We start from the raw sequence: 13,918 nt of genomic DNA on the forward strand, positions 1-13,918 counted from the left end.
CTGATGTCTGTGCTTGTCCTCTATTCTCTGGCTCTCGTTAGCACAAAATAAATCAAGGCTGTTCCTCTTGAAAAACATCATGGCATGCACTGTTCCACAGTTGCACATCACACTGTCTTTCATTTTCATTTGTGTTATGGGTAATTGCCACATCCCTTGTAAAGTTTTGATGGTTTGCCATAATCCACACCTTACATGGCATGGTGAAATCAGGTGGATTATCTGTGAGGTATATGATCAAGTCTTGATGCTTGACTCCTTTTACCACCACCTCCACTGCTCACCTAAGGCAGTCACAAACACTCTGTATATAGCTGATCTGTATCTGTATGTCAACTGGCAATGGCAGCTAAAGAAAACTTAACCATGCCAAAGACTGACAAGAGCTCTAAAATAAAAGTAAATTGAAAAAAATGTAACGCTGGCTACTAAACTGAGCTTTGTACATGTCAATGACAAGCCTAATTCTCCCTTTTCATAAAGTTAATTCCTGATACAGCCTCTAGGTGGGGTCATGTGCACACCAAACTATTTTAGAGGGGCTAAGATGATTTGAAGATGTTAAAGATAATTTAATAGACTTCACGGTGTTAAGTCTTACAATGCATTCTGTAGCATCCAATTACCTGAGTGCAATAGGAGAATGGTTTTCTGCATGCTGGACTGCAGTGCCAGGTTTCAGCAGGTTTGGTCTGAACTGAACAACCTCCTGCAAAAGAAATCCTCTTCACCAAGTACTTTCAAGGATATGTTACAACATTTTTGACAAAGATTAATGCTCAGCTCACTGAAGTTGAGAAGTTTTTCATTGCTTATTTTATCTACTTATACACTTTTTGATGGAACTCATTAGCATAATATCTGTAGGCATCATATTAATTAATTTATCTTAACAAGACAGGAATTATTATCATAACTATCTTGCCAATGGGGAACAGAGCCATGCAGAGATTAAGTGACTTCCCCAGGGCTACATAGGAAGTTGGTGTCACACCCAGGGTGAAAAATTCAGATGACCTGATGCCCACACTAATAGTTTATCCCTCCATGGGTAAAGCATTCCCTTTTTGGACCCTATGAACTTTCATGTGCATATTTAAAAGGTGAATCATCTCCTCTAATTATGTAGCTGTCTTTACATCTATGTTTTAAATGACATTAAAATATATATCTTTATAAATAGGAGTGAGTGGAAAAGTATAGGTTGTAGTTCCTGGTTCATCATTTATATAATGGAAAGACCTGTGAATGGGCTGTGAAAACCCTGCATTGGCCAAGGCACTCAGTCTGGAACTGCTGACCAAGCGGTATGCCTTTTAATAACAGAGGGAGAAGTTGTAAATGGTGTGAGCAGTACAAGTGGAGGGGTGAGTTAATGAAGCTCCCTGGTAAAAAGAATTGAAGGAAAACTGCAGAATCTGATACCCCTCCCACGCAGATGATCTCTCCTTCTCCCTCTGTATTATGTAAAACTTGCACTGATAATGAAAACACAGGCTCAGCCTTCTCAGGCCATTGCAATCAGATTGTATGCATGTTTGACCACCAGGTAAACACAGAGATGACTCAGCCAGAAAATCTCATTTCTGTAATGTATGTGCTGACGACATGAGAAGAAAGTTGGTGAACTTAATTGTTTAAATTTAAACACATGGTATTATATATAAAAAAACACCTAACTCAACAATCCAAATTGTGCTTTGAGCAAATATCAGATAATTAGCGTACTGTACTGTACTGTACTTTCATCCTTCATGGGTGAAGATGGCCACATCCAGTGGGGAAGGGGAGGGAAGAAGAGAGAAAAGAAGTGAGAAAGAAAAAGGGAAGGAGAACCAATGCTCCGTTCTGGATTTGGGACATACAGCACGGACGGTCGTGAGTGATTTGCTCCCATGACTCTCCGTTGATGCTGAAACCTTTTAGGGATACCTTCAGGGTGTCTTTGTACCATTTCTTTGGTGTGCTGCAAAAGTGTACTCCATTTGACAGTTTGCCATAGAAGACTTTCTTTGGCAGATGAGTGTCAGGTATTCTTGAGAGGTGGCCGGCCCATCCTAGCTGTGCCAGTTTCAGTGGAGTGTGAATACCGGGGAGAGTTGATCTTCTGAGCACCTCGGTCTCTGGAATCTTGTCCTGCCGCTTGATCTGCAGTATCTTTTGCAGGCAGCACAAGTGGAAGCGGTTTAGTTTCTTGGCATGACACTGGTAAATGGTCCAGGTTTTCCAGGCATCAAGGAGGGTCAGAAGGATGACGGCTTGGTAAACCTTCAGTTTTGTCGACATTCTGATGCCTCTGCGGTCCCAGACTGACTTACAAAGTCGGCCGAAGGCCACGCTAGCTTTTGCTAATCTCGCATTGACTTTGATTGAGAGCGCGCTGACCCCTTTCCAGTCACAAATGGCATCAAGCAGGGCTGTGTGCTCGCACCTACCCTCTTCAGCATGGTATTCTCTGCTATGCTGTTGGACACCTTCCAAGATGATGACCCTGGTGTACGGATCAGGTACCGTTTTGACAGAGACATCTTCAACCTGCGCAGACTCCGAGTGAGCTCCAAAGTCCAGAGAGCCGCGCTTCGTGACTTCCTCTGTGTGTTACGCGCAGGCTCACAGGCGGACGTGCAACGATCCATGGACCTACTTTCATCAGCCTGTGACAACTTTGGACTCACTATTAACACGGAGAAGACTGAAGTGATGTTTCAACCTGCACCTAGCACAACACCCCAGGAGCCACACATCTCAGTTAGAGGCCACCAACTGTCGATGGTCGACAAGTTTGCCTATCTAGGCAGCACACTGTCCCGTGCTGTCCTGCACATTAATTAGTGTACAGATATCAGATAACAGATGTTTTTCTTCCAAAATTTCACATACTTGCATAATCTCTTTCAAATTTCCTTCTCAGGCTAAACATAATCATTTAGAGATAAGCTTTCACTTTGTGTGCTGGGCTGTGCAAACATACCTGTCACATTCATCCCATCTGATCGCTGACACCACACGGTGCGTTCATTCTCTCTCCAAAGACTGGTTTTCCATGAATAGTTATAACATTTCCCTCCTACAATTTAAACAAATCAACAGCAAGTAATCCACGCATTACTATAAAAGGCATATACGTTCTCATCTAATAGAGTAAAACAAAGGGCTGTCACTTCAATACCTGAACAAGGCCGTGTCTCTATCACTTGTTCAGGACAGCTCTCTTGGTTTTGTAAAGACTGTATGATAAATGCTCTTGATCGAGACTGGCGACCAACAGTCTCAAAGCTCCTGCCATCAATGCATGTTAGTTCACACGAGCTCCATTCTGACCATTCTGTCAAATGGCAATCACCTATCAATCCAAGGAATAAAATCCTGTTACCAAAGGGAGACAGTCTCAAAGAAGAGTTTAAAAGTGTCCAACCACCAAGGGAGTCAGAAAATAACAGTGGTATAACCCAATAATACAGTTCCTTTTGTGTCATCTTGAAACAGCATCTTATCTTCAAAATATAAATATAAAGGTAAACCCCTTTGAAATGATTTAGAACTAATCAGCTGAGTGCGAAGCTGCTCCATAGAAGTACATTTTATTACTGTCAGCTTCACCTTCCTCATACGTTGCTGTATCATCTTAGATTAGATCAAAAGCTGTTTGTGTAATGTGTCTCTGTATTAGACCAACGGGCACCTGATCCTGACCACCAGCTTCTGAATGTTACCCTAAAGAAAATAATAAGCAATAGTCTGACTTATCTATAGGATGACATGGTATTACAACATCATCCCAACGATGTGACTGTTCAACGTATAAGGTATGGCTTATAAGGTATCTGGTATGGCTTCTTCTAACCCAAGAAGAAGCCATACCAGATAGGTTTTCCAGTGCACAGCCTCCGAAGAACTCACCTGGGCAAGGCACTGAACACGATAGTTGTAGCGCATTGTCTTTAGAAGGCAACTCTCCACATAATGCACCTTCTACTTGTTTGGATGTACCAGAGGGAGAAGCATCATGTACGACACATGCGAGATTACGAACTTGGAACCCGTCACCACATTTTCCACTCTATGAGAGCGAAAAGAAATACATGCTGCTGATATAAAAGCAACCAGATAAAGATAAAAACAAGTTTATATAGCAGCTATCACTTGGAAATATCTCAAGGTGCTTTTCAGACCGTGCGTTACTTTGCACCAGCTGCTGGCTGGCACAACCCACTATGTTGCCAGTTGAGGTGGGTTGGATATAAAGAGACCTCGTACTTCTGTGCAGCTGCAGTGCTTGGTGGGGAGCAGGGTCATACAGAGCTGACGGGTCTATTCAGCAGAGTGTACTACATGCCTACAGTGAAGAAAACAATGCATTTGCTTCCTTTGCACTCCTGCAATATCCAGAAGGCATTCTGCGGAGTTGAAGGTCTCAAGCAGAATTCTTTTAGCAGCTTCTCCTGAGATGGTGCGGCTCCACACGGTGCTACTGTTCACGTGATCAAGCATTATGTATAGAAAATCACTGCACTCAGCACTAGCATGTAAGCACATCTGGGCTAGAATAGATTACGGTTCTTAAACATCTGTGTGACAATCCAAACAGGTTGGAACAGCGAGTAAGGAAGAATGCAATACTCCAATGACTCTTCAGGAGGGATTCAAGCACGTGGAACGTAATGACTGGAACAAGCATTTGTCTTGAAAAAGCGGTATGTCTCAAATTCATATTTTCAGACACTCGGGCCCTTTCCCAATTAGCTGAGTTTGGGACCTCCCAGGCTTTGTATCAGGAAGGGGGGCCAATATAGAAGAAAATAGCTTTTATTGGGAGTATTTATGATTAAAAGAAATTAATTTAATGGTCACAAAAGGTGTCTAACTCACAGCACTGAAAATCCTCAATTTGATATGTAAAGGGCACCGGCTAGAAAACAATATGTAGAGGTTTGCTTTTAGGAATTGGCTTGTAGGTAAAGTAGATATTTCATTAAAACAATGGTTTAGGAGAATGGCAAGGGTTATCTGATTTCTAAAAGCCTGTTTGTCACAGTTTCACAGCTTTCAGGGAAGACAGGGTGTCTGAGGCCAACGGATATACACATCTTGGGAAACTGAAAACATCCAAACTTTATTTTCAAAATAGTCATAGGCCTGGCTCCAGGGCTATAGTGCCCACTTGGGATTTCTGGTTTCAAATGAAATGACCAAATGAAGGCATGTGCATGTGATAGATTTATGAAATAGGACTTTGGCTGACAAAACAGAACATGGCCAGTATGACAACCACAGGAAGACCAAGCAACGATGGCCAAAGATGAAGAGTCATCGGAGGAGAAAGACTACAACCGGAGTAGTTTTCAAAACAACACACTGGCAGTTGGCATCCGCCACCGACTTTCAAGGCTGCTGACATTGGCCATTGAAGCAAAGAACCTCAAGGTGGCATTTATGTTCCAGCTGGGCGCACTGCTCACCTTGTGTATATTCTGGGCACTGGAGAATTTGGGTAATGTATGTTGTAATCATCTTGCTTGCTTTATCTGCATTTATCTTATTTCCTATCATTGTGTATCAATAAAATTTGCCCAGTATCAACTGGGTGAGTTGTGGTCAGTCTGAAAGGTGGTGCTTGCCTGGAACACAGTATTGGGGCTGGGTTGAGAATACAGTGCCATCAATAGGGATGTGGAATGCACATTTCCAGACACACCCCTTCCGACAGTAACTCCGCCTCTGACCTTAGTGGTTAAAAGTGGTAGCTTCATCTCTACAACATTAAAGTTCTTCAACTTTTCAATAAGACTGTCATGAATTTGGGGTTTGTGGGGTGTCTTGCATGATTTCTTAAGTTTATTTTACTAATATGGCAAGTGTACTCTGTACATACAAATAATGTCAAGCATCTTTCTGCTTCTATGCATTGTAGTACTTGATATAAATGTAATATTGACATATATTTAAGTTATAGCCAAGGCCGCTTTAGTGAGAAGAACTGTAATGGTTTAGGATCAGCATTTGACTTAAGCTGTTTACTATCTCCCTTGAATTTACATTTTAAAAGAAGTTTGACACACAGGTAGTCAATCTACTGGGGAAAGAGACAGTTTATTGGATAAATGATTCTCCATATCTGAAAGGATATACATATTCTCCTGATCATAAGGGGTCCCTGTAGATGTGCTGGACACCTGCTCCAACATCCTCTAATGACAGTGTGTCAGAGCAGACTCGATTAAGCAAGGCTGCTGGAGCATGCTAATTAGCATGCTCCAGCAGCCACTGTCTCTCATGTATTCAGTGTCCCTATACTTCAAAATGGCGGCGCGGGCTCTTTAACTAAACGAGCTTTAGTTAAAGTGTGCCCACTGCTATTTTGAAATGCGGGATGCTGAATATATGAGATGCTGCAGGCACTTTAATTAGAGCAGCTCATGAGAGCTGCTCTAATTAAAGCACCTGCCGCTACCCCCAGAGCTTGCGTAAAGATGCCTTATAAGACCAGGAAAATCCTGTGGTCTAGTAACCATGCATCTTTGGGGGGCAGAAAGTTACTGGCATGGTGTGAACCCCCCTAGAATTGAAGTGGTGATGTATGTAAATAGTCAGAGTGGTAACTGTATTTAAGCCTGTTTGGAGAGCATGGCTTGTCTTCAGTCTTCATCCCTCAGCCAAAGCAGACAGAGAAAAGTAAAACTTTCAGGAGGCCTCAAGAGAACAGCCAGGGGCAGGGCCTGCTTTTTAGACTGTTGTAGCTGGCTAGGGACTGCATCCTTGCATTTAAGGTGCAGGATAAGCACAGGTTATTGTTCTGATATTTTCTTTTGTGTGCTTATTCTTATATCTCTGTCTGTATCTCAGCATATGGTTACTGATTTCTTATGCCGGTTTTTGTTTTGTTTTTGGTTTTTTATAATAAATCCTTTTTGTTTTCTTTTTACAAACCACTTACTGTCAGTGAGGTTTGCGATTCCAGAGTATCTGACCATACAAGCTAGCCCATTACATGGGAAAGGGGATCCATCTTTTCTGAGTGCATGACTGGACAAGGGTGTGAGCCTTCTAGGTGGCAAAATTCCCTTTGCTAAGGGCTAGCAAAGCCTAATAGAGATAGGAAGAGCTGAGGCACCACAAGCCAAGGAGCTGGCCTCTGGCACATCTCAGCAGTGAGGGATTTGGGGCAGAAGGGCACCCAAAATATTTAAAAGCACCCCAGAAATGTCTCAAAGGCAGGACCAGGCTGTGTCCAGGCAGAAGGTGTATCACAGAGACTTCAAAGGCTATTGTCCAATGCAGTAAGCATTTATTCTCTTAGCTATGTAGACATTGATTGCTTAGGAAGAGGACAGAGACTGCCAAAACATTTTCCTGTTGAGCTGCCATGAAAAAATAGGAACTTCTGGTTAATATTGAAATAGATCCTATCTGAACCGGTGCTGAAAGGGTCTATATTCTGTTACTAGTCACCTAAGCCATCTCATGCCCTTCAGTGCATCTCTAGAATGCTTATTAAAAAGGACTAACACTATCAGGAAATCAATAAAAATCAATACTCTTTTATTAAACAGGTGACAAAATGACTATCACAACTTGAAGGATACTTTAAGAGTTGGGGCACCATGACTGTGGGGGATGGGTATTTTGGTCCTCCTTTGAATGACACTGAGTTGTAATGATATTGTGTTTATTTTTATGTGTATCCTAAGCCTTTTGGAAATGAGAATTTTATAAAATTCAATAACTGAAACTCATGATTGTTGGCACTGGATTTATGACCCAGATACCTTGTTCCAGGCAAAACCAAACCCTCAGATGAACCACGACCTCTCCATTCGATAATAGGCAAATGTTATTGATACACAGTAGGATCGTGCAAGGCTTTGGACCCTGTTTCGGATCTGGAGAAGCTTTAGATACTTTGGCGTCTGAAGCAGCTTGTCTGGATCAAAGCGCTGTCTTTGTTAGGCTTTCCAAAGCACTTCAGAAAAGCTTTGGAGAGCCAGCCATAGGGTATAATGGGGAATCAGTGAAATAGCTATAACTTTGTTGTTTTTTGTCTGATGTGGATGGCATTTTCAGAGGTGGTAGCCCCGGTAAGGCCACAAAGGCTGCCATATGATAGGTGCAGGGGTTTGGGGAGAACTGCACCCCAAATTCTTGAAAGCAAAACTCATGTCACATTTATGTGTTACAACACAGGGTGAAAACTGCAAGGGTGGTGGCCCCTGGTGAGGCCACAAAGCCTTCCATGTTTCAAGAAGATCGGTGCAGGTTTTTGGGGGGAACTGCACCTCCAGCTGCTGACAGGAAAAACTCATGACATAGATGACCCTGTGTGTGTTAAGGTGCAGCAGGCTGAAAACTGCAGGGGTAGTGGCCCCTGCTGAGGCCACGAAGCCTGCCAAGTTTCAAGGAGATAAGTCTGGGGGGAACTGCACCTCAAGCTGCGGACAAGTAAAACTCGTGACATGGGTGACACTGTGTGTTAAGGCGCAGCGGGGTCACTGCTGCAGGGATGGTAGCCCCTGCTGAGGCCACAAAGCCTGCCAGCAGTCGAGGAGATAGGTGCAGGGGGGTTCTGGGGCCCTGCACCTCTGGCTGCTGACAGGCAAAACTCGTGATACGAGTGCTTGTGTAACTGTCTCTGTCTTGGGGCAGTTGATTGTCTGTATTGATTATTATTCATGACTCTTCATCCATGGGCATCGCTGATTGGTCTTTCTCATAGTTTCATAGTAGTTTGGGGTCAGAAGGGACCTGAACAGATCATCTAGTCTAACCCCCCACCACTGGCCAGAGCACATGCTGGGATCACACGACCCCAGACAGGTGTTCGTCCAACCTCTTCTTTAATCTACCCAAGGTAGGAGCGAGGACCACCTCCCTAGGAAGCTGGTTCCAGATCCTAGCCACCCTAACAGTGAAATAGTGTCTCCTAATCTCTAAGCTGAACCTATTCTCCAGCAGCTTCTGACCATTGTTTCTCGTCACCCCAGGTGCTGCTGGGGGGGATAGGGCCCTTCCTATTTGCTGCTGATTTCTCCTGAGTTTGTAGGCAGCCACCAAATCCCCACTCAGCCTCCACTTGCTGAGGCTGAACAGGTTCAGGTCCCTCAGCCTCTCCTCATAGGCCCTGCCCTGTTCCCCTTCAATCAAGCAGGTGGCCCTCCTCTGAACTCTCTCAAGGCAGGCCACATCCTTCTTAAAGTGCGATGCCCAGAACTGGACGCACAGTATGACTGTGGCTGTCATACTGTCCACATTCTGTCCTGACAGCACATTGCTTTTTTTCACAAACACATCACATGCACACATCATAATTTGGGCTTTCCCAGTCTTCTCATTTGGTCTGTTCCCCAAACCAGAAGTCTCAAGGGCTCTGCATTTGGGTACTGTGCAGTGGAGCCACCTTATCTCATGTTAGGGAACACTGGTACGTGCCTACAATTTCCCAGCCTGTGTCTCTATCCTTGTCTGCCTTGAAGGCTGTGAAATTGTATGAAAACCATGCTTTTAGAAATCAATTAACCCTTGCCATTGCCCTGGACCATTATATTAATGCATAGCTATTTTACCTATAAGCCAATTCCCAAAAGCAAGCCTTTAAATAACATTTTCTAGCTATCAATGATGAGAGATAAAATACTTCTTTTATATGGGTTTGTAAAATGATACTCAGTGGATGCATCTAACTGTGTACTTAACTGTGCAGTAGACTAACTTGCTGTGTTGTAAAGCATTACAGTCTGCACATGCAATGCTATTAGACCACAGCAAACTAATTTTCACTGCCATGAGATAGTACTGTTGAGGACAATACTATCTTATGGCAGAAAAAATAACTGCACCTAAACACACATGTAAACGCCAATCCAGCATTGGCCCAGACCCCTTCCTGCCACCTAGCCATGCTAATTGCACATGTACATGTGCCCAGGATCACTTGCCAGTAGATTCTTTGAAAATAATGAACCCTATCTGCAGAACTAAATGATGACCTACCAACTATATTTTATTCAGCAATGGGGTTGGTAGCAGGAATCCCAAGATTGGAGCTCCCATATCCATGCAGTATCATTCTCATTTTCTCTATAACGCCTCACTGACACATATAGAAATGGAAATAGCAGTATAAGTAGTTGGTTTTAAAGTAGATAATCAAAAGTATCTTAGAAGAGTATTAGTGCAGATTTAGTGTTTGCAGCTAGACATTAAGTTTTCAACACTGTGTTTCAGTCTAGTCAGTATGTAACTTACTGTTCTCAATTATTATTTCACTGCAGAAACCTCTATTGCAGACCTGGATTAATGGTGTGCATATAACTCATCCAACTGTCCATTGGGTTAGAATTCATAGAAATTGTTGGTAGAAATGGAATGTGATATGGAGAGAATTCTCTTGGGAACAAATACTATCAAACTACAATGTATTTCCAACTCAGATGAATAGCTCAAGGAAATGACCAAATATCACTAAAATAGAAAAAAGATGATATTAAAAAGATATTTATTTTAGCTGACAATATCATCTTCTGATATACTGGTCACCTCTTGAAGTCAACATTTATCAAGAGAATTATCACACTGTGATATCAGTGATACATTCGTATTTTCTATAGTTAGAACTGAAAATGACCACAGTGTTTTGGACTGTACAATGTGGGAAATGTTAACATCTAACTGTGAAATCTCTTTAGTAGTGCTCATTCAAGGCTAGCCATATGTTTTACAAGTGAACCTAATGTGATTTAAATATCATAATACTTTTTGCATATGGAAATATCACAGGCAATTTTCAGAGGAAAGGTGACATCTACTTTTTGCTATAAAAAACTAAGGCATGAACAATATAGAGCACAACACTAATCCTTATTTTCTTCCTAAATTACTCAGGGCCCATCCTTGAAGACTTAAACAACTGGTACTGAGATTCATAGCACTTTGTTTCAGTAAGGATACTAGGATTCATCTCAACATAATCAGAAGAAGGTTCCCTAGATGAGACATAAGAAACTCCCTACAATGAGGTATGCATTTGTAAATGGTCTCCCTTTTAAGGTAAAGAGCTATTAATTAATGAGTTGATTGGCTAATGTTTTCATATGTTGGCAAGCCTATGTGAGGAAGGTTAGAATGATCTGATGCTAAGGCAGACAGCAGGATAGATTTCCACCTTTAGAGACTACCTAAATCACAGATATGCTTTTGTAAGCAGCGGGCTTACTTCATCAAGCGCTGCATCTGCTGCATCACAGCATCTGATGAAGCCCACTGCTTACAAAAGCTTATACTCTGCATCTCTGATTTAGGTTGTCCATAGAAGTGCAAATCTACCTTGCCTTCTGCTTGACTTCAAACTAACATGACTAGCTACCAGGGTTGCCAATTGTTTGTAAATTACAGACACTCTGTAAAAAAAAAAAAAAAAAAAAAAAAGGTAAAAAATGCTTATCTATAAAAAATGGAGCCACCTCTATAAAAAACCTAAGAAACCAGAATTGACTGAAGCTCCATCTTTGAACAAGAATGAATGTTGAAGCAGAGCAAGAGTAGCACCTGGTGTCTGAGCAGGACCGGGTGAGGTTAATAGGGGTTGGAGGAGGCCTCAGTGGGGCTCCACAGCGGTGTGGGGACCCCAGTGCCAGAGAGGACACAGCAGTCAGGGGTGCACTGATTCCAGTCCTGAGAAGGGGCCCAGTGGATTGAGGGCCAGGTAAGGCCAAGGCCGCCTGAGCCATATAGGAATTGTAGACCCGAGGAGGGGATCTAGGGGCCAGGCATGGCTAGGGCCACCAGAGCCCCAATTGTGAGGAGCACCAGTGTGGGCACCGGCGAGAAGCCCCAGGGAGGGCACACAGGAATAGAAGCCCCAGGGAGGGGATTTGGGGGCCAGGCACAGCTACAGCCACCTGAGCCCTGCTCGTGAGGCAGGGCCCCAGTGCGGGCAGGATCGTGAGAGTGCCCCGGTGGGGCATGGCCGCAAGAGAGGCCAGAGATTGTCCGCGGGGAACGTTGGCATCAGTGAGAAGAGAGAGACCAGGGAGCGCTTGTGAGAGAGCACAGGCTAAACAGCCATGAGAGAGGCCAGGGAACCCACGAGGGTGCAGGCAACTGAGACGAGCCCAGAGGGCATCCGTGAGGATGCGGGCAATAGCAAGGCAAGCAAGGGGCCGCCATGAGGGCATGGCAAGGGATTTTGACAAGACAACGTCCAGTACATCTGAGAGGCTTGAGGCGTGGTATCAGGGGTGGGAGGAGCTACGCGTAGCCCTTAAGGCTTTAGTGCACGGGGTCAGCTGAGACGGGGCACTGATCAGGATTCATCTGGGGTACCGTGTCCAAGGGGTCGAAAAGGCAGCCTCCCATAACACTAATACCATCAAAGACGTGGCGGGCGAGAATGAGAGTGCACTGATACCAACTTAGCACGGTAGGGGGTGCTAGGAGAGATCACGGCCGCTCTTAGGACCCCGCCCTGTGACAGTGGGTTTGTTAAACCCCTGAATTTCAACTGAGTTCTTTTCCAGGGCCTGGCAGAAAAAAAAGGTTAGTTGTTAGTAAAAAATTTGCAGACTGTCAGTAAAAAATTGTCTTGGGTTGGCAACTGTACTAACTACATCACTCTGACTGTAAGGGTCATGCTGTAAATGAATTTAGACACTTACATCTGCTCATTTAAATGGAAGTTATATACTTAGATGCTTAGTTCTCTCTTTGTCCTTCACTATCAAAGTGATAGTAACAGTTGATACCGTTACGTGTTTTCCCCAGGGAATCATTCAACAGCATCGTTATGATTGAAAATTCATCGCCATTTATGTAACTTACTCCTATAGGAGTAGTCTAGTCACTATTCACTGCTTCAAAGGTTTTACATTCCTTTAAAGGTTGCCATTTATTCAAGGGGTAAATGTGTAATGTCTTTGTGATATGGGTGATTCCATGAGTAGGAATGCAGCACTTCGATTCATGAAATGCAAAAACAGACAGTGCAATATATGTATTAGGCAGACTATCCTCCAGAACTTGCAAATGGATCTAATTATTCACATTGCATCAACTGATCTGTAGTAAAAGTGTTACTCTAAAATTAAGCCAGTATTGCGGACTCTATTTAAGAATTTTGATCATATAATTGTGAGAGGTCATTTTCATAATGGATTTTTCAGTCTCACATTAGTCAAAGTAGATGCAGGACATTATTCAAGAGAACCAAATTAAGAAATAGGATGTTCTGATATTCTTGCAAGGAGAATTTATGTTTCTTTCCTACAAAACTCAGAAATTATTCACTTTATATTAATATAGTACATTTCATCCCCAAATGCTTCACTAAAATATGCTGTATGTAAAGAAAGCACTCCTCCTTTCCTTCCAGTGCAATGAAGCCACCTATGACAGTCATTTAATAAAGCACAGAAACACAATACAAAGAGCAAAGAGAGAAGAATGGTGTACCCAACTGACAATGCAGGGGGAACTATGAAGTATACAGGTTGTAATTACATGATGTGAACTGAAAACTGGCTAGGCACCAGATTTACACACTTCTACTCTGCAAAATGTGTCATTGAGTTAATAATCCTAACTATGTGCCAAGGTGTTGACTCAGTATTAACTCAGTTATAGCACTAACAACCTCATCAACCACACTATTTCCTTCAGTTGAGAGCTTCCTATCAGACTACTCATGAGAACTGACCCTTCTTAGCCTGACAAGATTAAAGCTGAGAGTGCAATTACTTTATAAATATTATATGTATTTATGGGGCTAATTTTCCTTCTCTGGTGCACTGAATTTTTATTTGACAGAACAGAGATAAGGGGAAGGAAGTTATAAACCTTTTTATAACTTCCTAAGTCCTGATCTGGCCAAGTGTTGAAAGACCCCTGTTCTACTTTGCAACAAGTCAGGGATTATTCTAGGTTGAAGTGG

At 42.9% G+C, this 13,918-nt stretch overlaps 1 protein-coding gene across 2 annotated transcripts in view; it reads right to left on the reverse strand.

The window, feature by feature from the left end:
- The window catches only part of THSD7B (thrombospondin type 1 domain containing 7B), a 678,955-nt gene that overhangs the window by 8,692 nt on the left and 656,345 nt on the right, over positions 1–13,918 (reverse strand). For both annotated transcript variants that reach the window (XM_090045842.1, XM_090045843.1), the window contains exons 22-25: positions 3,901–4,060; positions 3,170–3,343; positions 2,972–3,067; positions 627–709 (exon numbers count right to left, since the gene is read on the reverse strand). In XM_090045842.1, coding sequence (XP_089901968.1) covers positions 627–709; positions 2,972–3,067; positions 3,170–3,343; positions 3,901–4,060 — 513 coding nt within the window. The remainder of the gene's footprint in view (positions 1–626; positions 710–2,971; positions 3,068–3,169; positions 3,344–3,900; positions 4,061–13,918) is intronic.

Source organism: Crocodylus siamensis, chromosome 4 (assembly GCF_052110815.1).
Source record: "Crocodylus siamensis isolate JL-2025a chromosome 4, ASM5211081v1, whole genome shotgun sequence".
Classification (NCBI taxonomy): domain Eukaryota; kingdom Metazoa; phylum Chordata; order Crocodylia; family Crocodylidae; genus Crocodylus; species Crocodylus siamensis.